Source organism: Astatotilapia calliptera, chromosome 3 (assembly GCF_964374335.1).
Source record: "Astatotilapia calliptera chromosome 3, fAstCal68.1, whole genome shotgun sequence".
Lineage (NCBI taxonomy): Eukaryota > Metazoa > Chordata > Actinopteri > Cichliformes > Cichlidae > Astatotilapia > Astatotilapia calliptera.
The window spans coordinates 34,851,227-34,876,529 of NC_137424.1; the positions used below are offsets into that span (position 1 = coordinate 34,851,227).

The window sequence follows — 25,303 nt, forward strand, 5'->3', positions numbered from 1 at the left end:
AGAAGTGTATTAGACCATCAGAAATGAAACGAGCTAATGAAATGAGTGTCATTAAAAATGCAGCATATCCCTCAGAGGAGCATACTTGAAAAGAAAGGAAAGGGGAAAACTGAGTGCGTGTGATGTTTAGGATTTCCCACAGAAATGTGGAGAGTCACCAAATAACCTTGGAGGAAGTTTCCTTTATTTGTTAATGGAAACAGACACACACACGGAGTCACTGTCTGTGTCTCACACTTAAACAATCAAGCATTTAGGTGTAAGGCCATCCTCAGAGGAGACTGTGCTAATGAGCAGGGACTCCAGTGAACCTGCTATCTTTGAAGTGCCTTTCTCGCACACGCACAAATGAGTAAGCTATCTTTGAACGGTTAGCTCTGTGACTAATAGAATTGCACTGGGCCCTTTCTCTAGAGATTTCTGCAGGGTGCACACACACGCTTGATGATGTTATGAAGATGCAAAGCAGCACACAAATTAGTAAACATAACAAATGTATACAGTTGTGGTAGAAAGTACGCCCTTTTTCAGTTCCAAGGTTTTACTTTTATCAGGATGCAATAAAAATCATCTGGTCCTCAGCAGGTCTTAAGTTAGGTCATTATAACCTCAGATAAACTGTAAAACATAACTGATTTCACTGTTATTAACAAAATAAGCTGATAAACAAATACAATCAATGAACTGATCATCAGCAAGTGTGTGTGCACCTCTGCATGTATTATCACAATGCCAAGGAGGAAAGACTAAAAGCAACGACTTGGAGAAGCAACCGTTGCTGTCCATCAATTTGAGAAGGGTTGAAAGTTTACAAACAATTTGATGTCCATCATTCTACAGTGAGAAAGATTATTCACGAGTGGAAAATATTCAAGACAGCTGCCAATCTTCCCAGGAGTGAACATCCCAGCAAATTCTCCCCCGAGGTCAGATTGTGCAACGCTCTGACCAGAAACTGCAAAAAAATACAAATATAACATCTCTGACTTTACTGGCGTCAGTTGGCGTGTTAAGAGTGAACAAGTATCACTTGTGTGGGAGGGCGGCTAGCCGGGAAGCCTCTTATCTAAAAAGAACATGGGTCTACAAAGTTGCATCTCAACTAAAGCCACAATACTTCTGGAACAACGTCCTTTGGAGAGACAAGACCAAAGTGGAGGAAACGAAACAGCAGAGCAGCACAAACACCTCATAGCAACTATCAAGCAAGGTGGAGGAGGGGTCACCTCACCATGACCCCCTCTGTATATTGCAATATTGTGTGACGATCTTCTGACAACTAAAGCTTGTCTAAAACTGGACCAGGACAGTGAAATCTGTAACAGAATGGCCCAATCAAAGAACAGATCTCAAACTGATTGAAACCTTAACAGATGCACACAAACAACAATGACCTGAAGCAGCATTTGTAAGAAGAATGGGCCAGAATTCCTCCACAGCATGTGAGAAACTGATGAATTGCTTTGTGTACGACTTTAAGTTGTTGAAGGTGCTTCTATGACCTACTGAGTCATGGGATGTGCTTAGTTTTTCACACTATAACATAGACCACAAAGGTCAGCACCAAAGACACGAGTGAAAACGCAAAGTCTTCCAGTAGCTTCCTCCTTTTGCATGTTTCAGGAGACAAAACAAGGGTTCCTACTCTTTACAGCAGCCTTTAGATGAATTGACACTTCTCAACATGATCTCCTCAGCGCACATTATTATTAGCCCCAGATCAATTGTCTCTTTCAGACACCAGCAACTGTGTGGGCAGATAAAATGTCATATCATTGGTCTTAAAGCAGTGTCTGTATATTGCTTCTGAACAGTTTCTTTGAATTGTCATTTATTTTTGTCACGTGTAACGCTGCAGTCATGTTTGATGGGCTGATAGTAGCTTACTGGCTGAAATGAGGGAGATGGAGAGAACTAAAGTAGAAACCACCGCAGAGCTTGACATGACAGTGCTGCTGTTTTTATGTAAATGTAAAAAAAAATAACTTAAGTTTCCATTCTGTTTCTACTGCTTCTCTCCTCCTTTGTGCCTCAAAGCATTCAGTGCATCTGTCTTCCTCTTCCTCTCACTCTGTGTCAATTTAGTGTTTTTGACAGGTTCAAGTTTTTATGTAAAGCTGTGAAGTACAATGTGAAGGTTTTACCATCACTTTAGATATTTCACATGCTTCCACCTCCCATGGGGACGTTATGAAGAAAATCCAGAAAGACTGTATGACTTTATAAAGTTTTAGTAAATAGTTTGTTCGGGACCCTCTTTTGCTTATTTTTTCCCCTCTCATTTCATCTTCATTTCCTCCTTTTCCGTTTCAACATCCTATTTCAGGTGCTGAAGTCTCTTCCCCGCATTGACGGTCGACCTGGTGCCTCTCTGCCACCTATGGACTTCAAGTCCCTGGAAGAGGGCCTGCGAGCCACACACGGGGATGACATCACCCCTGAGGATGTGATGTCAGCAGCCATGTACCCCAAGGTGTTCCAGGAGTTTAAGGAGTTTACTGGTGAGTGGACCGACTGGAAATAAACTGTAGGGTTTATGAGACTTCTTTTTTTTCTGTTTCAATTTTTGTAATTTAACTGCTGTGTGAAATGTGTGTTTAATCACACTGCATTCGTGTGATTAAACAAGTCTTAGTTTGTGGTATGTTGTTCTCATTTGTGTTACTACTGGGGCTTGAAATTGGTACCAGCCAAACTTGGGTCAGGAACGCAGAGTATAAAGTTGACCCATTTGGTGCAAATATTTTTGTGTTTGGAGAGAGAAATCATCGTAATTCCAACTTGGTCTAAAGGCACAAGCTTGGAGCAAGAAATGACTAATGTAGCAAATTCAACAATAAAGGTTACATATGAATCAGATTTGACTGGAAGCAGTTTGAAGCTGCTGCCTGGATTGACCTGAGTTTAATTATTCTTTGTGGAGTTAGGACGTTGTTAGTTGTTAGTCTGGCGTTGGCTCTATGTGAAGGTTTTTAATTAATGTGCAGTTGTTCCTTCAATAGCGGGCTAGGCTCTATACAACCCTTAATCTAATGTGAACACTCATTCTTTTATGAGTGTTTCATATTTACAATATTTACCAAAACAAGCCATTTTTTAAAGCTGGATATTCTGCAGTTTCTCCCGTGTGGTGTGATGAAAATGAGCTATTATGCATCAGCATATGGGAAGTTTGGTGGGAGTTTAATAAAAGGCACATATCCGGGGCCTGTTCTCCATATCTAAGTTTATATTTTAGTCTAATCAAGCTGATAGGAGTTTGGCTTGATCCCAGATCATCCAGTGGATGTAAAGTCAATCCTACACGGCAGCGAGTTTAATTACGCAAACAAGATTAAATGATTAAACTGAAGCTGTGGGATTCTTCCTGGACAGCATTTCAGGGAATCAGAAAGGAAAATCCTTTTTCCTTTCTGATTCTTTAACTTGAGAGATTAATTTAAGTTGGAGGGACCTGGTTGTGGCTAATTTGCCAACATCTGGGGGAAAATGTGGGATTTCCTCCCTCTGCCCATCAACAGTTGTGGATGAGTTGCAGTAATTACAGCGAGGGACCTGTGATGTGACGGAACATCTGATGAACTTAAAATCAAGTCACTGCTGCTGCACCATGTCAGGGGCTCAGAGGTGGAGATCCTGCCTTCATCGTGCTCTAAACAAATCAGGATAGAAGATCTTTGTTCTGTTGACCTGTAGTTCTTGAAAGTACAAAGGTGTTTGCATTTTTACTTTGTGACTGACTTTTATGACGCGTAAGCATAAAGGCATGATGTAATGCAGTTATTTCTATTTCTTTTTCACATTTTAGATCAGACGTTTTTTTGATTTTATTTTTTTTTTAAACTCCTCTTTTCTTATTTCTGTTGAAGTTTTCACTGTCAGTGTGAATTATCTCAGTAAGTTCCTGATAGAATCATAGATTTGCTGGTCGTGGTTTCCAGTGTCGATATGTTTCCCATTTGAATGACCACAAGAGTACACCATCAGTTCGGATGATTGAATTCGGCCTGGATAATCTAATTCTCTTGTGGCTCTGAAGAACCATACAAGCGTTATCAAGATTACTGATCCTGGATCAGAGAGCTGATCTCTGAACTTTTTTAACTGATGTGCAGAGAACTGGCGCCGACACTGTTTCTAACAAAAACGGCACTTCCTGTTTTCTTTTTTCAGCCAACTTTGGCCCAGTGGATTGTCTCAGCACCAGGCTGTTCTTGGATGGACCCAAGATTGCGGAAGAGTTTGAGGTAAGTAACCACTTACACCATTCTCACTGTTTTTACATCACTAATCTAATTGTTTTTCCTGCCACGGCTTTGTTAGCTTGTTACGCTCACAATATCATCTTTAACATGCATGAATCACCACACGGACACGTAAACGAGGTTAAAAACTTCCCCCTATTAAAGCAGGATTTTAACTGAGTAAATGTTCTTGGATTCAGTTAGCTGATGAGAAATGACTTAAGTAGAGTTCATTAAATGAGTTGTTTTCAGCCTAATTCTTGTGCATTCAAAGCCAACCTTCATAGGATATTAAAGGATATTAAATAAATAAATGCTAACAATGCACAAAAACCCCTGCTGTCTGTGGACACCTCTTTTATCATTTGCTTTTTTTTGGAGGGAAGTGGGGTGAAGAAAAGTGCACGTTATTGTTAAGCAACTGTCACTAATTGTATCATAATACATTTAATCTTAATTCCTCTAATGGCCCAATTTTATCTTTAATTAACTCTGATGTTTTAACAGTTTAATAAAGAAAAGACGTTATCTGCGGGAAATGATCTTTCCGTCAGTGCGGATGACTGAGGTTTGATTCGGTTTGGTGCAGTCACAGTGAAGTGCTGATAACAGTGGGAGGACGGAGATATTAACAATTTACCAGGGGAACAACAAACAGGATTTCTGATCCCTGTGGCCAGCAGATTGGCCTTCCTGCACTGAAATAGCAGATTAATTTAGTTGTATGATGTTTGAGACGAGGCTTGTGAAAACTACTGGGACCAACATGTCGTGCCAAAAATTTTAACTGGTGCTGACTTATAAAGATTATAGTGTTCGCTTAATCTGCAGCAGAGAGGCAGCTGAACAGTGCAGTCAGAAGAAGCAAAACACATGAGTTGAATCATTTTGCATGTAAGTACAGGTAATAACTGGCTGTCACCTAGTTTCTGCCACTTTCATAATGTTACACGAGTAGAAGCAGCAGGATGGAGAAGAGTTTAAACTTTAATAAATATGCAGTCAGCAGAAATAATGTCAGGTATTTGCCGTGCTTATTAAACAGTTCTCTATGAAAAGGAGACGGCACGTTTAAGGACACTCGTTTGTTTTTTATAATTTTTTTCCCATTACTCATTAACACTTTGAGTAAAACTTAGCCTAAAATGATTGTTAAAGTTCAGATTGAAGAGCAGATTGGAGTGTGATGTAGCTGCTGACAGAAACTTTTGCTACAAATGTCACAGTCGCGTCTGATCACAGAGAAACGTTTTCAGATGGATTTGGTCTGTTAACGTAATAAAACTGTATTAATAACCTTTTGTTTTCCTTCAAAATCTATCCTGTAATTTTACATGAGGTTAGACATGATTTTGGTCTGTTTAATGCCAGATCATGTAGGAAGATGAGCGACTCGGTATTGAGGAATACAAATGGTACTCTATTAGATTTCTCTGTCCCTAAAGAGTAAACTCACTCGGATACAAACAAAACTATTATTAGTTGTAGTTTAGTAATGGACTAGAATAGTAAGAGACTTCAGTTTGGGTGAAGAGGTGTGGTTGTACCTCTGACCAGATGGCATCAGTACAAAACAAGTGAGCAGGAGGTGAGGCAGGGCAGAGATGTCTGTGACATTTTTTTCTTTTTTAACTTCACAAGGTCTGAAGTGACCTTGTGAAGTATTTTTGTTGCTGCTTTTTTATGACTTCTATAAAAGGATGATTAAGATTTGCAGCCCTTCCTGTGTTTTTGTTCTTTAACTTAACTAAACCTACACGCGTGACAATTACATGTTAACCTTGTGAAGTGTAAAATGAAGCTGATTATAACAACATCATGAAACTGAACTGATTCCTGTCACCTTGATAAATTGAGGAAACCTGAAAACCTGCTGCCTTTGGTGTCACTGTACACTGTAACTAAAATGTTACAGTAACACTAACTAAAATGTTACAGGAACACTAAAATGTTACAGTGTAACTAAAATGTTACAGTGTAACTAAAATGTTACAGGAACACTAACTAAAATGTTACAGTGTAACTAAAATGTTACAGTGTAACTAAAATGTTACAGTAACACTAACTAAAATGTTACAGTGTAACTAAAATGTTACAGTAACACTAACTAAAATGTTACAGTGTAACTAAAATGTTACAGTAACACTAACTAAAATGTTACAGTAATACTAACATTTTAGTTAGTGTTAAATGTAAAATGTTACACTGTAACACTGTAACTAAAATGTTACAGTCTACAGTAACTCCACCCTAATCTCAGCCATTAGTTCGACTACTATTCTGAAGCCTTAAGTTTGGTATTTTTAGCTGTCACCTTGTTGGTTTTTTGGATTCATGTAGAAACCAGGGACCATTCATGGAATTATGGTGGTGACTTATCTCTCACAAGAAAGCTACATTATGGCTTATTGAGTTCTTTGTCTGCTTTGCTAGCGGCCATAATTCCCCAAAAGAACACTAGAATGTATTAAAGAATTAAAACAAACAAGAATATACTGATTAGGAAATGTTTACTGAGGTCTGAAATAATAAAAATACAAGTGTGCCGTATGCATTTTCTCATAATGGACTGGTACTAAGGATCGCTCACCTAATCACACACCTTCATACAAGCTCTTTTTTTCTGCGCTACCCTCCTGCTATATTATATAACAATCACACATACTCATCAGTTCGACCCGCTCTACCACCTGAGCCACAGCTACATCATAAACTTCTATACAATTAAATTTGCCGTTGCAGCTGGAGGAGTTGCCATCTGCTGTCTGTGCAAGCATTTGGCGTACAGGATCTATACTAAAAGATTTTTTTTGATCCCCTAAATGTGCCTCAATTTGAATATTTCAAATTAAATATAACTATGAAATCTTAAACTACATGGACAAAATATAGCCAGCTAACTAAATCAGCAGTCAGTTCGTCGGTACTTGCAGTCGCCCTGCAAAATGAGTCACTGAAAACCTTTAAATCCATAAACACATTATTTTAACTCATTTTACATATTTTTTCTCTCTAAATATGAAAAAACCTCCAGTTCTCTTGTAGAGATTGTGTGTGTTCAGCCTCCTGTTGCTGTTTTGGTTGAATGTAGTTGGAGGCTTTTCAGAAGTATTCATGCTCATAAATATGGGTGTGTTGTAGAGAAACCCCACAGATTTATTTTCCATGGTGTCTTAAAATCTACTTTTTAAGTCTTGTGCATTGAGAGTGTGTGATATTCTGCTGCAAGCTCAGTGAGTAATCGGCCTACTCTCCCCTCAGCCTTCATACATCGTCCTTATTTTGTTTTCATATGTTAAACTAATTGTCTATATAGTACATATTTCTTTCATAAGGGTTCTTTTCTGTACTCTACGTCAAACTCTCTAATCTTTTGACGAGTATTAAAATTCCAGTATATTCCTAACAGCCTTCATACATTATAAATCATCTGATCCTCCTGCATCTTTTTCTTCCTTTCAGAAATTGCTCTTCATTCCCTCAGTATGACTGCCGCACACGGATCCGACTGACAGTGATTCAGAGCAGTGAAAGGCAACCATGTTTAATTACGGCTTCATTTCAGTGCAGCAAAATGTTTCCAGGCTGGTGTTAATTGATTTTTATATTACCGGAGACATAGGAAGCACTACTACCCTCCTGCTGTATTATTAGGAAAAATCCACTGTGCTCATTTAGTATTGACCCTAAAGACTCGCAGCTCCACCTCATCCACCCAAATCATTTGATGCCTCGAGTTAGAATTCTGTAAGGGGACCCATACCCAGACCCCTAACCACAGATCAGAATAAAACCTTCAAACATTTGATTAAGCCTAAGCAGTTTTAGCATGTAATTATTTGCTTTGAATTTGCAGTTTGGGATACATTGTTCAGCTCCTTTCACACTCGGCAACATACTAAATAGTCAGTGTGAATAGCAAGAAAAAAAATCTGCAATTTTAGAGGAAGAAAAGCAAAAAGTATCAATAATCAGTCTTGCCTATTGCTGTATCGACTTTCCTTCCATTTAAAATGATTTCCTAACTGTCCTTCCTTTAAACTGAAGACTTCATATACACAGCCCGTCTTACCTTTCAATGATTCTGTTTGCATTTTCCCTGCCTAAGTGTCTGTCATTCACACTTACCGAGTGCACTGATGTTTCTTTCCAACCTCAGCTGTCACCTCGTCTTGCTGCTGTTTATCTAATCTCCTCTCCGTCAGAGCTATTGTCGTTTTTTTTTTATTTTTTTTTTTTACTTTCACTCAGTTTTGTGCTCAACATCAGTCTTTGCCACAGAAACGAGCCTGCCCCTGTTGTCATGACGATGGGCACTTTCATCAGATCGGATCCGATTAGCGGTGCCGAGCAAACCGTGGAATGAAAACATGTCAAAGAGTGACCCGTCGTAAGGAGAGTGAGTCACCTCACGGAGGCTAAAAGACTAGAACGACTGATTTCAGTTGTCTCATTGCTGTTTCACTGAATTTAAGCGTGAATTGTTACTATTGTAACTGGAGTTCTCTGGAGTTGGCATGGTTTTATATTGCGCGTATCGACGGTGAGACATTGTGCTATCGGCTATATTCGCTTTTTTCTTCCTATATTCTTCAGGACATACCGTCTGATACATAATGCATTAGTTTCCTTAGGTGCCGCGTGCCTTTATGTTTGAAAGCCAGAGTTATCACCAGTGAAATATTAATAACCTGGCAGTCGAGCACCTATCAAAGCACCACTGACAACGTTAACAGACAGGCAGCCGTCACTGGGGGGAGTTTTGAGTTGCATGAGTTCCGGGCGAATTGACTTTTTGGCCATGTGAGATGTTGCATTTGATGAGACTCTGACAGCTTGAGTGTGAAGTTGGAGATGGACTGCGTGGTGGCCAAATGAGTGACGGCAACAAAAAAAAGTCCAGTGCGCAGAAGAGTAGGTAGCATCGTGTCAGTTTGTGACAGTTATCAATTGGTGTTTGTAGCTTTGGCCGTACTGACTAGTTTGTAGAATTACAGTAAGTTTTGTGAAAGCAGAGAAAAGCCCAGAAAAACAGGAAATGGTTAGTTTCTAGCTGGAGCTTTGTAGGTGCTTCTGACAAATCCGAGGTGATAGCTGTCAATACACGTGACTTTTGCAGTGCAGATGCATTATTAACTGTGTTCTTGTAACTGACAGTGTTTATGAGCTTTTGGCAGATAGTCTGTAAAAGACACAAAGTCTTGATCAAAAATGATTTAGCCAGCACATCTTTTAGAGCTCAGCGCTGGACCCAAAGCCTGCAGCAGCTGATGTTGTGGGAATCGGATATAAAGGCTTTCACTGTAATCATATATTGTTCCGCACTTCCCATCAAGGTTGTTGGAAATCTAGCGAATAGGCCAAGAAAGGAAAGCGAGCCTCAAACATTTGTTCTGAATATTGTAGAGAACTATGATCGGATTTGTATTTATTTTTATGAATCCTGCTGAGTCCTGCTGCGCTGGCCATTTACACATGTCCCTCTTATAAGAGAAGTTACCACTTTGGAGAAAAACAAACATCTGATGCCTTTTTTAATGTGCACACATACATAAATATACACCTACTCACGGGTTACTGGTCAGTCCATAGCAGTCATGCACCCACACATGCATACAGCACTAAAAAGAGGCGGAGGGCGACATCGCCTTACGTGTATCTGGCATGTGCTGATGATTCAGTGTGCTATTAATCATGTTTGACAGAAATATAAACACAGATTTTCACAAACACGGAGTCATTTATTTACCGACCATCACCGCTAATGTGCGCAGACACCGACACATAATCTCATTACTGTCACGGGCGACACAAGTCATTAATAAAGTCGCATCAAAGACATCGTGTTAAGCAGAAAGGGAAACTTGTTTAACGCAGGGATATGATAAACAAAAATGGCTAAGCAGGTGAGTCTGACAGGAGGCTGGTGCGTAAAGGCGAGAAGAGCACTAATGTGTCGCTGGGTTAGAAGAGATTCATGATGTGTGTATGTGAGACACAAAAAAACAGTATAGTGGTAAGAAACCAAAGCAGGAAGCAGCTGAGTGTTTGGTCTAAAAGTATTTTATTGGCTTTGAAACCATCAATGTAGTTTATCTGATGTTGTTAAGTGCAGAAGAATTTGTTATACATACTAATTCTAAGAAGGTCCTAAGTCTGAGGTGTGCAGTTGTTTTAGTAGGTATACTGACTTTAAATAACTTCTCTTGCTTATCTGTGGGGCTCAGAACCTGAAGACTGTAGGTGGTTAACTGTGAAACAATAGAAGAGGTGTAATGTAGAGAAGCTTATGCAACAAAGGTGGCGGCTGCAGACAGCACACAGAAGTGTTGGATTTTATAGTTGCTTATACATTCACATCTCTAACAAAATAATCAAAAGATTCCTAAATGGTTAGAAACTCTTCTTATATGCAGTTAGTGTTTTATATAGGAACGCCTGAGAGGAGATGTAGTGTAGAAGACACACAGATGGAAAAAGGTAGGCAGCTGTGTTTTTTGCAAAGTGCTGTCAAGGGCCTAACAAAACAGCATCAGCTGCAGAGAAGTTTAGTGTAAATGTGAAGAAGAGAGAGAGAAGGCAAAAGCTTGCAAAGAACGAGTCGGAGCACCCAGAGAAAGAGAATAAAATTAAGATCAATACATATCTGCAGCATCGTGTATTTTTGTCTTTGCGCTGAGGTTTAGTTTGGAATATCAATGGATACTCAGCAGCTCAGATGGCAGTGTGGGGTACGAAGGGAAGCATAAACAAAGTAGGAGACGCGGAGAGCTACACAACAGATAAGAGAAGCCGAAAGAGGCAGATGATGGAAATTAATAATGGCATGAGAGTCGCAGTGGCCCCAGAAATAGGTAACAAAATAACAATACAAAATAGAAAGCCGTGACACACGGGAGGACTGACAAAGAGCGAGATTGAAAGCCAGAGAGAAAAAGTTGGACAAATAGAAAGACGGGGAAAAATGAGTTTCCACCCAGTGAGATGAGAGATTTGAGAAGGGCTGTGAGATAAATGAAGAAGTAGAGCGGCTGGTGTCGAGGGGAAGACCGGCAAGCCAGAAAGCACGACTGACCAGAATTGATATGAGAAGGTGGTCGACCTGCTTGTGCTTCAGAGATGAGGCGCGTCTGTCTTAAGACACACTCACAGGTAGCAAACAACAGAGTGAACAGCTGTGCAAAAGACAGGAAGCATTTTTCGCCTCCTCTGGCCCGCTGTCATGTCTCTGTCATTCCCCCTGCCTGCCTCTTTATTTCTCTAATTGTCATTCTGTCTATACCACGTCTCCTCTATTTGATGTCTGAATTGACATGTCTGGTAAAAGTAAAAACCGATTCAGTTTCTAGCCTCAGAGGACATGTGCAGAATGAATATGGCTGTATGTATATGTATATACAGCAGATGGAAACCCACATTTAAATATATAAATGAATGAATAAATAAATAAATTATATTTTTCTGCATCACTCCCAAAACATGAATTTTGGGCCAAAATAAAAACTTGGTGAACAGAATTAATTCTACCACACACACAGACGACACAGTGGTGTGATCTCAGTCAGTAGCAGCGCAGCATTTCCTCCTCCTGCTCTTATAGCACTAGAAGCAGATTGACAACCACCCAGGAGCCTGCTGGAGAAAAGGGGCCAGAGTACAATAACAGGTTTTTGTTTTAAAAAGAAAAACAAAAAAACCTCACAGCTAATCATTTGAGTCGCTCATGTTTTCTGAGGTCATTTGAGAGGTTGTCAGTTAACCTTATGAATCTGATTTTCAGTGAAAGAAAAATGACTCCTTAAATGATTCGAAAACACACAGGCGTGTGTGACATGTTTTTAATGTGCAGACAGATTTGACCGAGTTGAAATACGAGCTATTCAAGTCACAAAAGAGCACAGAAGCGTGGCTCTATATGCAAGTTGACTCAGCGGGGGATGGTGTCGCATGAGAAAAGTTTATCTGCAGGAGAAAAAATATTGGACGAGTATGCAGAACACCAGAGTGCATTATATAACTGCCACCTGGCGCCTGGGATTTGAGTTTTCTTTGACATAAATAGGCACAAACTGGTGTATGAATATTCAAAAGACTGGAGAAAATGAACTTGAATCAAACGGCTTACAGACTGTAGGCCAAACACGGACTCTCCTCATAGTTGTCAGCTGTGTTTTATTTGCAGGTCAGTGGGCAAAGAACAGGAGTCATCAAATTGGGGTTCCCTGGGTCAGATTTGGAGCTAGATTATAGAAATGCACCGCTTCTCTTGATTGAATCAACAGTTGCTTTCTATTAAGTACTCTGTGGTTCTGTCACATTTGACAGACAGAGGCAAAATTGCAGCACTGCTTACAGACCACAGACTTTAAGAGGTGTAAAAAAGAAATACTTACAGGACTTAAATTATTTACAGCCGTTCTTTTTCAAGGTCAGATGAGCCCTGCTCCATTTTTATTCTATGATAGAGAAGGCAGGTAGAAGATTCAGAGTTGATCTCAAGTGTTGCACTTGCACATGGTAGGTGTTCACTGGAACTCTCAATGTAAGGTGCAGAAAGATGTTGATGCAGGTAAAGGGTAGTCATCATCAAGGAAAAAACAAACAAAATAAAAGTATCACAGAGGAAAAAAGGAGCCAAATCAGCTATGTAGTGCATTCTTAGAAAATTAGGAATGCACTGGCCAGCTCAGATTGAGCCAAATGCTGCACAACCGATTGGACAACGTTTCACAGTGCCGAGTTTTTGGGGCGAAGAAATGTGATATTCTTCAACGGTCATGTCAGTCACCTGATCACAAACCAGCAGAGGATGCTCTTTAGTGCATGAAGACAAAACTGAGCAGTAACTCGATGCAGGTGCAGTGAAGGCCTGGCCGAGCATCTCAAGGGGAGAAAAACACCATGTGGTGATGTCCACAAGTTCTTGGCTGCAAAGGATTTTTTTGAAAACCAGGGCAGTGCAGCGGTGTGGCGGTTAGCACTGTCACCTCACAGTGAGAACGTCCTGGGTTTGAATGCAGCCGGTGTGCCTGTTTTGTTATGTCTGCATGGGTTCTCTCTGGGTGTTCTGGTTTCCTCCCACAGTCCAGGGACTGGGTTAATTGTCGAGTGCAAGCGGAAGAAAATGGATGGATAGACGGCATTTAAAATGATCCTTTGTGTATTTTCACAATAGTGTTTATGTCTGAAATGTCTAAAATGACTAAGCTTTCAAAGCTTCCAGTTCTGACCAACACGTACAGCATGAAAGAGCCTGCATTTGTCCCGCAGTTAGGAAACTCACATTATTACAAAAGCAAAGTGAATTAAAAACACTGTAATTATATGTGCATACAGTACATTAGTCCTCCTCACAAACCATTGCATCATTGCTTAGTTGTGTTTTCTTCTTTATAGACGTAATTATTGATGTTTCCTATTGTTATAGCTAACAAGTTTAAAAAAATATTGCAGAGACTTTGAACTAAATGGGAACGTTTTTATGCTTACGGCCTATTTGTGTGGTTTAAAGTGCTTGCACACTTGGTTCAGTTAATTTGAAGGGACACTGCCTGCAGTGTGAACTAAAAACACAGATTGAATCTATCAAAAAATTTACATTTGATGATTCTCTGATAGCAGAAAGCGATTTTAGCAGCAATTTAAACTCCAAACTGCCGTTCAAAGAAGTGTCACACAAAGCGTGTTTTAGGCTGTGATTAAGAAATTTGCATAAGCCTGTTTTTTTTTTTTTTTTTTTTAACCCCACTACACTATTATGTTAAGAGCAGTATTAACCCACAGCCCCTAGTCTAAATGGTTGGCACTTAGTGGTTTGAGCTCAGCGCTTCCCAAACACATACACCACATTAGCAACAGAGCTAACATGTAAGGTGCTTCCTGTAAACGGGGGCAATTCTTTGTTCGCCGTCTTACACAAACACACTTCAGCACACGCAGGTTAAGTAAAAAGCACCGAGGTAAAATAGATGCAGGAAATTAACTGGATGTGGTGACATTAAAAACCGCTTAAAAAAAAAAAACGCTCTTATTGAGTGTCAAATAAAAATTCTCACAGACATAGGATGTCTTATTGCTTTCAGCCCACCCTAAAAGCAATAAGAACTCAGGAAGAGGAGGAAATATTGTCTGCCTAAGTTAACTTTTTCTCCTCCAACAGGCTCTGCAGTCTTTTATTGCTGCAGCTGGACTTGTGAACTGAGTATCCATGTGTTAATTTCAGTCTTCTAATGCAATATAATCGCCGTCGCTTCCTCCTGCACACCGTCCCCTCTTTAATTTTTCTTGCCTTCTTCTCATCTTCTCTGTTGTGTTTCAGGTGGAGCTGGAGAGAGGGAAGATCCTCCACATCAAGGCCTTGGCACTGGGTGACCTGAACAAGGCCGGGCAGAGAGAGGTCTTTTTTGAGCTCAACGGACAGCTGAGATCTGTGCTTGTTAAAGACACAGTCGCCATGAAGGTACGCAGGAAATGTTTGGGGAGAGACGTGAGATACAGCTGGGAAAGTGGACGGGTTGATGACGTTGCAGAGAAATTAATACTTTTAATCAAAGGACAAACTTGCGAGTTGGTAAATGATGAATAACCGTTAGACTGGATAGTTTGAGTGAAAGATGGATATCCTTGAATTATAATTGTATAAAGCATGCAAGGGAAGATTCTTGAAAATTGTTTGGCACGTTGAAGTCGGATTTGAAAAGAAAAACAGATTTCGTGACAGACAGTCTATCCCTAGTGATTTTTATTCATAGAAACAGATGGTTGTGAAGTGTAGAAGGGGACTCAGCAGGGAGGAACATTTCAATGGGCAGTTATGACTATATGGATAGATCACTGCCTGGATGAGTGGATAAATGGCGACAGGCGTGTGTGGGGGTACTTGGAAGAGTGACTGACCAGACAGATGGATGCGTTATTTTTTGTCTTGTCTCTTCACCCAGGAAATGAAGTTCCATCCCAAAGCTCAGAAGTCCATCCGGGGTCAGGTGGGAGCACCGATGCCTGGAAAGGTCCTAGAGGTCAAAGTAAAAGTTGGATCCAAGGTCAGTCGATTTAGGGTTTTTACAGTTTTTCCCTCATCATGTGATCTCTCATTTCAATTAAAGTACTTCTGCTTTTTGTAATTGCTCTCAATGTTCTAACATTTGGATACTTGATCTGATCCCGTTGAGTCAATACAAGTCCTTTTTTCAAAGATTGTCTCTTTGGCCTCAGCAGCGAAATTCTTTTCTGTAAATAAATAGCAAGACAGTGGGAATAAATAACAAACAGGACAAATGTGTTCAAAGCGAGAGAAGGGCACATTGGAGAACAAAGTGCTTGGAAGTAGTGCACGCTGAACCTGAGACATCGTCAGAAGAGTCTTGTGCGCACTAAAGAGAAAAACCTCAGACATTGCTGTAGTAGAATCTAAATTTCAGAGTTTCATGAGACATAAACATCCAAATTTAAACCAGCTAGTTTTGTTCATCGATCTGTACATTTGACATTTTTTTATTGAGCTGTGCTTGCACTTCTTACAGGTGGAGAAAGGTCAACCGCTGTGTGTCCTCTCTGCCATGAAGATGGAGACTGTGGTCAACTCCCCAATGGCTGGGACCATTAAGGCTATTCATGTCACACCCGATGCTTCCCTGGAGGGAGATGACCTGATACTGGAAATTGAAGAATAGAGCGGAGGGGGGGAGTGGCAGTAGGCAGGCGTTCAGACGATATGATCCCGGAAATGGTGGCAGCTGGAGAAACGGGGAGAGAAATGAGGAGGAAGAGGAAGACGGGCGTTTGTGGCCCTAGATATGTACATATTCCTTTGGGTGCACTGGGGGATGCACAGTGAGGCCGTATTCATATCCAGATACCTGATGGGAGCAAAAATGTACGACAGTCCAAAACGGTGTATTGATTAGAAGAAATTTACTGAGTCCCCTGTTAAAGTAATTCCATAGTTGTGGTATTTAACTCAAATAATGGCATCTTTGCGCACATCCGTCAACTTGTGGAAAATAGCATTAAATATTTTAGAGTAAGATCATATATTTGAAGTGTGATACATTCCACTGCTGAAGTCTTAATCTAGTCTTAATGTGAGCTAAACATATCTAACGCTAACAGGGTTTTAACTACTTGCATTGCAGTTGCCTCACACATTCAACGTGAGTAGATTGAACTTTTTGTCTCTGACTGCTCGGTGACTTCATACTTTGCTGGTTTCAAAAGAGAAGAATAGACTTGTGGATGTATTACACAGTCGCTGTTGTTCGTATGGGAACAATCTTCATTGTTTTTCTTTGTTCACGGTGCATTCTGGGAATGTGTAATCACTGTAGCATTTAGGCACAACCCCCCCTCCCCAACATTTCCTTAGAAATGACAGCACAGTACACTGAGGGGCTGAAGAATGAAATCACATTTGGTCCATCTGGTTTTTAGACCATATTTTTGTATGGGGTTTTATTGCAAGAAGAGAAGCACAATAAAGATGGCTTGTTGACAAGGGCGCACCAGAAACATCTCATGTCGAAGGCCAGTGAAAGTAAGTGGTTTCCTTTTTTAAAAGATCTCTGCAGGTGTTTTCTTACTCATGTCTGATTTTAACCCCCACCCACCCTCAAAATGTGGATATATGCAAATCGGATTAGCGTTGGTTTGAACATGGCTCTTAATTCAAAGCGTATCTGTATGAATATTTAGAGGTATGTCGACACAGACGTGGCGTTTGAGGTCTTTTTAGAGTGTCTGGTTTGTGTGATGTTGGAAAAGTTGTCAGAGAAGCAGTTTGACGGTCTCTTCAGAACCAGAGATTATGGCGGATGGTCTGTCTGCATGGGGATTTTCAATGCTAGGTGTAAATGGGATTACATGGTGCTGTAATGGAGCCATGTGATGTTATTTTCTGAGGCTCTGCTGATTAATTTATGGATTAATTCTCTGTCAAATGATGTTAAATTAGCCGGACTAATAAGGGACTCTGGAGACTCCCAGCAGCAGCAGCACTCTGCTTTATACATCTATGTGGGTGTGTTTGTACCAATGAGTCAATGTGCACGCGTATGAGAGCAAATTCAGCCCCTCCCCCATAACACACCAGCTGATATTTAAATGTATTCACATGCACACCATACTCTGATGCAAAATATCCAAACTAGCCCCTAAGTGCTGTCTGGATCACAGCAAATAAATCTAATCTAGTGCAGAGGACTGTGGTTTTAGCTCTATAATGACTGTCCAGCACATTTAAAAACCAGTGAGAATAAACAAAAATTAGACTCAGTTTTGCCCCAGTGTTTCCTGCAGGCCTTTCACCCTAAAAAGCGATGACTGAATGTTGAATTACTCTGACCGGTGACAGAACAATCACACATCATCTGCAGAAAGTGTCAATGTTTCCTCATAAGGCAGTGAAGCATGCAGTGTTTGGGACAGCGAGCCAGGAGAGAGATCACAGCAGATTCCTTTCCCCAGATCATCTGTGCTCCTTCACAGAATACACTGATTGGGGGACAAAATTAAAATATCACTTTGTACTGCACTGGATTATTTCCAGCAGTTTTGCTCCATTACCTCTGAGAATGAATCCGCTTTCGAACCGTGCATCAATACTGAGCAGCGACGCCGTAGTTAATTGGGACTCTGTCTCCTCGCTCTCCCAGGCCACTGCAGTGCCTCGCTGTATCTCCTGGTTTATCATGTTTGACTCTTTTCAAAGAGACAAACTTGTATTGGTGGGATTTTTTTTATGAATAAGTGTTTCTGACAAGCTGTTGCGCAGTAATGTTAAAGTTCCTGCCTCCTCTTCTGGTTAGCGATCCTCGCTTACCTGCTTTCTCTGCCTCATCTACCCAACCACCTTTTCATTTATCCCTCCATCCCCCTGTCGCTTCCCTCTGTGTATATTTGCACATGTTAGATGATAACAGCAGTTCATGCAATAAAGTTTCAATGCTTCTCTTTGTCTTAGCCAGCAATCATTCTAACAGACATGCTTATGACAATGTACTACTGCTCAGTGTCTTGGGGAAAGAAGAATAAATTGGAGAAAAAGTACACACAGATGGAAAATGTTATTTGTTTCAGACAAGGGGATATAATGTCAGCCTATTCTGGAGCTCATGCTATCTACAGCTGAGCTGTCAGAATATGAAAATAGGGTCTGTGACATTTCCATTTTCCTTGTATCACGTCTTTTTTTTTATGAAACAAAGCTGTTTATTTAGCAGAAATACTGCCTGCTGATTTCTTTCTCCATTACACCAAATGTTCACATTTATCAAGGGTTCGTTTGTCTTCTAAATCTACATTTCTTTCTAGTTTACTGTTGTAGTTTACATTTACCTGTTCTCAGTATGTTTGGGTCCTTTGAGAGACTGAGCTGGATTGCAAAAGAAGGAAAACGGATTGCATCTCAAAAATAAAAATAAAGTGATATATGTTCTCTGTACTTACAAATAAAGTTAGCTCTAACTAAATCTGAATCGTGTTGGTGTGCCTTGTATATTCTACACGATACATGTTATTATACCACAACACTGAAACTATTGACAGGTGCGTAACATCAGTGATCTTGTTACGATGTGATGTCCTTCCGGCAAATCCTGGGTCCTTGATTCATTTCTTTGACACGTCAGAAACGCCATGTTGCAGACCAAGCACCCACCCTGACAGCAGCAGCAGCAGGGAGATGGTCTCCACACACAGTTTAAGGAACACAGCAAAGAGCCAAAGTCTCCAAACTCCTGAGTCGAGCATCCACAGGTTGCCCTCTAACAAGATTGAGTCCTGTGGGTCATCAAGGGTCTCCGTGGATCAAAAGCTCTGCTGCTACCTGCTAGACACCTGCAGACGTCCCACGTCCCTGCCTGGGTCAGAGCAGTTTTCTCAGTGCACCTTCCCATTATTAGGCGATTATTTTGTGGCTAATTTTAGTAAAACCATAAGCACCGAAAGAAAAGCACAAAAGGCTCGAGTGGAGGGCAGCTTTGGTCTTTAAGAACTAATAATCTCAGAGTCCTTCGGTCAAAGTTTCCCTACAAACGTCGCGCTGATCTTCTCAGCTGGAGCAAAATGTGTATTTTATCTGAAAGCTGGAGTCGTGCAATTCATATGAAGCTGTCAAATCACAGCCCTTTCAGAACAATGTGTCCCACCAGTAATTAGATTTCACCAAGTGGGGAAAAAAACTTGGCATATACTGAAATCCTGCTGATCAATGCAAGAAAATTATACTCTCCGGTTTTCTCACCTTTGTTGCTGGAATGTGACAGGATCTGTTGGTGTGCTGGAGGCAGGCTGTTTGGGTTATTTTACATAAGTAGGTTCATGTTGTTTTCTCAGCCCACCCCTGCCTCTTATTAGCATTCAATCCGGGTGTGGTTGCGTTGAAGGATTTTTTTTTTCTTGATACTTTTCCAAATAACTTGATTCGTGTGTGGCAGGTTATGCATCTCCTCTGACACCCTGCTGTCTTTAAAGGGGTTCAATAGATCTGATTATCTACTTATTAACCGCACCGAATCACTCAAGTTTGTAGTTCAACTGGCATTATTGATCATGCTTCACTTACTCTGTGCATGCTTGCTGGGTGGATGCTGGCAGCTGACGCTGGTTGACATTCTCAAACTCCTCCATGGATCTAGTGACTCGGAGCGTCGCTAAGCCATGCGCAGTTGGCTTGCATCCACTCGGTAAAGTAGGTTAACTGAAGGTGGTGAGGGAGGAAATGGTGCCAGGATGGAAGAATAGCTTGGTGCTTAATTGTCGTCAGATTAAATCGCAGAGGTAATTTTGTGATAAGATGGATGTTGTGACCCACTTTTCAGCTGATTTGAGTGACGGCCTTGATTAATAATAACTTAATCAAATTTGCATATGTGGAAAAACAGAGATGGATGATAACAGTCGGCTATGACCTTGATTGGTTTCCTGATGTCGCGTGAAACAAACATGGTAAACGGTTTGAAACGGTCCTACAGCAGCTGCCTAAAATTAACCAATGTCAGCTGAAGGGAAGTTCAGTGTGGGTAAAGTCTTTACCTGAAGGACTCCAACTCAACACTAACCTTTCTAAATGTTACTGTATTACCCAGATGGGGGGGGGCGCTCTCATTTTCAAACTTCCAGCACATTTATGAATCGCTTCCTGTAGCTTTCATGTGCTCAGGATGCCAGCTATTGATGACTGGTAAGTATAAAACATTTAAACGCATTTACAACAAGTTTATTCTTAATTAGGTCTCTGCTGACTTTCTTGCGGTCAGAGCAATCATTTGTGTGTCAGCTGAATATTTATGGGGTGCTGATGATCACATTTATGAAAGGCCTAGTAATCTGCAATAACATTAATGGGTTCCCGTGGCAACAGAAATGTAATGCACGTTGTGTTACTGTGAATATTTCATTTTTCACGTGCGGAGCAAAACTTCAATTTGCTCTTAAAAATGAGGCTAAACAGACTAAAGCTCTTACTCCCTGTTAGGGCCACACCAAAGGCATGAGCTGTTGCCTTGTATATAATCAACTACTCGCTAGCTAAATAAAGCACTGGAGTTTAGGCAGATGGTATGTATCAAAGTAACATTCACATCGATGGCAGGACTCGAAGCTTCCCAGCAGAACATTGTCCAAAGCATCAAACTGCCTCTGCCAGTTTGTTTTTCCCCTGTAGTGCATCCTGCTGTCAGGTGTTCCACAGATAGGCGATGCACATGCACCTGGCCATCCATGTGATTTATCAGATCACGTCACCACCTGGTTCTCCATTGTTGGTGCTTTCAGTGGTGAACAGGGGTCAGCATGGGCGCCCTGTGGCTTTGCACACACATACAGAATAAAACTTTGATGCTGTGTATTCTGACACCTTTCCATTAGAACCAGCATTAACCATTTTGACAATTTGAGCTATAATTGGATCCCCATTATCCTGTCGTTCGTTTGCCACTGTTGCTTCCCATTTTGATGGATACTGACCATTGCAGACTGGGAACATCCCACAGGAGCTGCAGTTTTGGAGATGTTCTGTCTTTCCATCACAGTTTAGTCCTTGTCAAATTCGCTCAAATCCTTACAGTTGTCTATTTTTCCTGCTTCTAACATTGAGGATGTTTTGTCTAATCAGTGTATATGTAGAAAGACTTTTACTAACAAGCTTCCCAGAGATTTTCCCCATAATAATAGAAGGGGATGATTTTTGCTACCACTCCTTTAACTCATTTTTCTAAAAAGTTTTAACACATTTCATTCAGACAAAGTTGGCGAGATTTCTTTTTAAAAGAAAAAAATCCTTTACTTATACCTCGGATTCATCTCCAGCAGTCGCTTTCATAAATTTAACATTATTCATGACCACCTACAGGATGGAAAAAAGCGCACGTCCTAATCCCCCATCTTTAATGTGCATTTCAGCAGGATGTCTCAAAATGGTCAAATCATATCTAACTCACCTAGCACAGTAAAAGTAATTTTTAAAAACGCAGTTGGACATCGTGCGTTTAACTTCAGCACCGTTTGCTGTTGAAATGAACATTGTTTCCAAAAATGTATTTTTAGTAATTGTACATTTTCATCTTCCCATTCTACCAAAATGTTCCCTAGAGAGCTAGAGACCACGATCTCTACCTCACAGGTGTCCTGTAGACCTTTTGTATGGAAAGACTTTCAAATATCAGAAGGGGACTGATGATGCCCGTGTCTCCGTAAACCGTGTTGAACCAGCATGCACAAAAGCAGGACCCCCACCCGAGTGGAATGTGGCCATCATTAAGACGCCTGCGCTTTCCAAACCTCTTTAAAAGGATCCATCTGAGGGCGGTCTGGTGATTAGGGTAAATGGGCTAGCTCTTACAGTACGCAGCACTTCTCTGCTCCAGCTTTCTATACTACAAACCTCACTCCTCCGTTCATACAGTGAACACATCAGGAGCAACTCAGGCTTCAGTATCTTGCCCAAGGATACCGTACAGCAACAAGGGATTGAACCACCAACCTTTCAAAAAGTGGACAGACACCCCAAGGCTGTGACGTATTATTCATGTTACATGCCCGGCAGCTGGAAATGCAGGATTGAAAGGTTTCCCAGGATAAATGTGAGCAATAAACAGTTGTGTGGATACTCGGTCACCCTTGCTTCTGAGGGAACTACTACAGTGCTGTGCAAAAGTCTTGAGCCCCTCATTTCTTTATTTTGCTTCGAGGGAGACACTTTCTTGCTTTTTCTTTGTTTTTTTAAGTGGTCTTGAGCAACAGTTCTCAGAGTTTTTCAAAGATGGTCTTTGGACATTGCCTGCTTTTTCACTTGGGGGTTTTTATGTTAAAACACTTGACCTATTCAAGCACCTAACTAAAGGGATGAACCAACATTGTGTTTACACATAACGGCAAAGACTGATTTGAAATGAGCTCTTTGGTACTTTGTTACTAGCAGGCTGTTGGAAAAACACATCATTTGTTCCCAATTGTTTATCTGAATGCATAAAACATTAGATAACAGTTTGATGGGCTTAAAATAGTATTTCTGACCCAACAAGATGTTTCCAAAGAGCCACCAGACCCAAAATATGCCAGCCGACTGACTAATGCTTTCATCTTTGCTTAATGTAAGCAGACAAAAGCAGCTGCAGCAACATGTCACTACTGAGAAGCCAAAGCATGTTGTTCCTGTGCTGCTTAATAACTAAACTTACCACAATGAGTTTCTGCTGGTTTCACAAAAGGCCGATACATTAGCAGGACTGAACCTTCAGAGAGCTTTTCTTGTTAAAGCCTGTGTTGTTTACACCAACTTGAGGGCTTATTCTTCTTTTACTCGAGCACTGCTGCCTTCTATGCCTTTAATTATCTCGCTTGGCCACTCATAAATGGCAGGAATGGCGCTACTATATTAAGCATTTCTCTAAAGTGCGAGTGAAATACCCTCAACTCTGAAATTTTAAGTGGAACACTCAATCGAACCCATAAAGCAATAATGGTTCGTCTCGTCACATCACAGCTAAATCTGCTGTAAGACGTTCAGATTTTACTGAAATACAGGAAAAGGTAGGTTTTGCCCACAGTGGGCAGCTTTTCCTTCTGTAGGTCAAAGCCCTGCTTTGATGAGGTCTGAGCATCACAAGGAAGGCAGATGATTTCATTTCGTTTGGTCTTGAGGTCGCACGTGAAATTTCTCATTTGGATCCCCAGCTGAAACTACGACCGAGCGCTAGAGTTCAAGTCCCTTTGATGTATCCCTTTTGTGTCTTTTCACCGTCCAAACAGCCAGCTAATGCTTACAGGGTAGAGCTGTGAAGTCTTGGCAACTCTGCGTGTCAAACACCTTCTGAAGAATATCTCTAGTTTTGGCAGACGGTGTGGCAGCAGCTGTCCGTGGAGCCAGCTTTCTAACCCGTGCGTGAGTCTTTTACATGGGCCACGGGGGTCCGCTGCTCTGTTGAGGTGCAACTTTCCCTTCTAATCCCTTTGCTGCTGTTCGATAATCCCTTCACTGCTTGCTTTGCTGCTTTCTTTGCTGTAATCCCTCTGCTTGAATAAAAAGAGAATAGACAAGGAGGATGGGGTACACAGTGTCTCAGACAGATGGGATTGATGGCTCTGTCACTCACTGAGCCTCCTGTCAATCAGCACAGCTGGGATTTGATCCATCCAGCCACTGATGCTGCCCAGTTGCTGCCGTTTCTGAGCGCTCCAAGAGCCAGCTCAGATAACAAAGTGAATGATTTTAATCAGTGAAAATAAGCCCGAGATATGAAATGCATGCTAAAAAGCTCACGTATATACAGCTGATGAAAGCTCGGTCGGTGAAACAGCAGCAGTGGATACACCATCATACGTGGGCTACTTTCAAATGAGGGATTTCATCAAGCGCTCCCCCGGCAGGTGTGGTCCACTGCCATCTCCATTTCGTTTCCATTACTCCCTCTTCAAAGATTGCTTGTGGGGACAATTTTACACCTGTCTGAGAACCGTCAGCCAGGGTGCACGCGGGGCAGTATAAACATCCCACCCTACATGTTCCCAGAGAAATGTCCCAGTCGGCGTGATGGTGACATCCAATTTGCCCACAAACGATGGGATCATCGTTTGCAAGGTGCAAGCCACTGAACACTTGGGACCAAACTATCTTCCCAGAAGTCTCCTGCTCCAGCTTCAGTTGCTTCATTAGACATTAACAACACAGCAGTGCATCACAAAGCCACGGGCGACCCTCACGAGTGACGACTTAACAATGCACACATCAATTAAGCAGGCGGATCGATGCGGCGTGCTGACCACACTGACAAGTTCAATTTCTGGTGAACGCCATCAAATGATGGCCAGTAGCCGGCCACGACAGGGATCGCTTCCGATCACCTCCTGAGTCACTCTGTGTCAAGCACTTGTGATGCGACAGCTTAGTGACACCCTGCGCTGATGGTGCGGGTAAAGATGTGTGTCAGTGTGTGACAGAGAGTGGGAAATGGAGTGTTTATGCAGCATGTGTGTATGTGATGAGACATCTCATTAAGTGCTAACACCGCTCCACAGAACCCGCTTAGCCTCAGGTGTCACAGAGAGCACACAGACACACACAACTGCTCCTCGCTGCAACACATCACTGTTTTTAAAGTGTGTGTTCCAGTGTGAGTTGGTGCATGTGCAAAAGTGTGTGAAAGTGTGACCTCTCTTTGCCACTGTGGCTTTAAAACGCTCCGGCTTGAATCAAAGCACTGCAGCAAACACAAGAGAGGAGCTGAAGAGCAGAAACAGAGGCGCGCGCGCACACACACACGCAGCCAGACGGGGAGGATTCAATGCGACAGAGCCAGAGAGCAGGCAGAGAAAGGGAGGAGAGCGGCTCAGACTGCGACACGGAGCCGAGACGGGATTTAAGGAATGAAAAAAAGCAACGAGAGCGAAGCAGATCAAACGAGGAGAGCCAAATCGCTCCTCATTTCTTTTTATTCACGTGCGTCAGAGACACTGTGCCGATCATTAGATGTCTTTTTGCGCCGCTACATCATCCTCCACCTTGGTGTCAGAAATATTACTGTTACCGTGGCAACTGGTGTGTTCAGGGCGTAAGACTGCCACGC

The 25,303-nt window shown here is 41.5% G+C and overlaps 1 protein-coding gene across 4 annotated transcripts in view; it reads left to right on the top strand.

The window, feature by feature from the left end:
• Positions 1 to 18,709, top strand: part of pcxb (pyruvate carboxylase b) — a 292,624-nt gene extending 273,915 nt beyond the window's left edge. For all 4 annotated transcript variants that reach the window (XM_026161745.2, XM_080299926.1, XM_026161746.2 and 1 more), the window contains exons 23-27: positions 2,327 to 2,501; positions 4,174 to 4,247; positions 14,563 to 14,703; positions 15,185 to 15,286; positions 15,767 to 18,709. In XM_026161745.2, the coding sequence (XP_026017530.1) occupies positions 2,327 to 2,501; positions 4,174 to 4,247; positions 14,563 to 14,703; positions 15,185 to 15,286; positions 15,767 to 15,916 (642 nt within the window). In that variant the 3' untranslated portion in view covers positions 15,917 to 18,709. The remainder of the gene's footprint in view (positions 1 to 2,326; positions 2,502 to 4,173; positions 4,248 to 14,562; positions 14,704 to 15,184; positions 15,287 to 15,766) is intronic.
• The last annotated feature ends 6,594 nt before the right edge of the window (positions 18,710 to 25,303 follow it).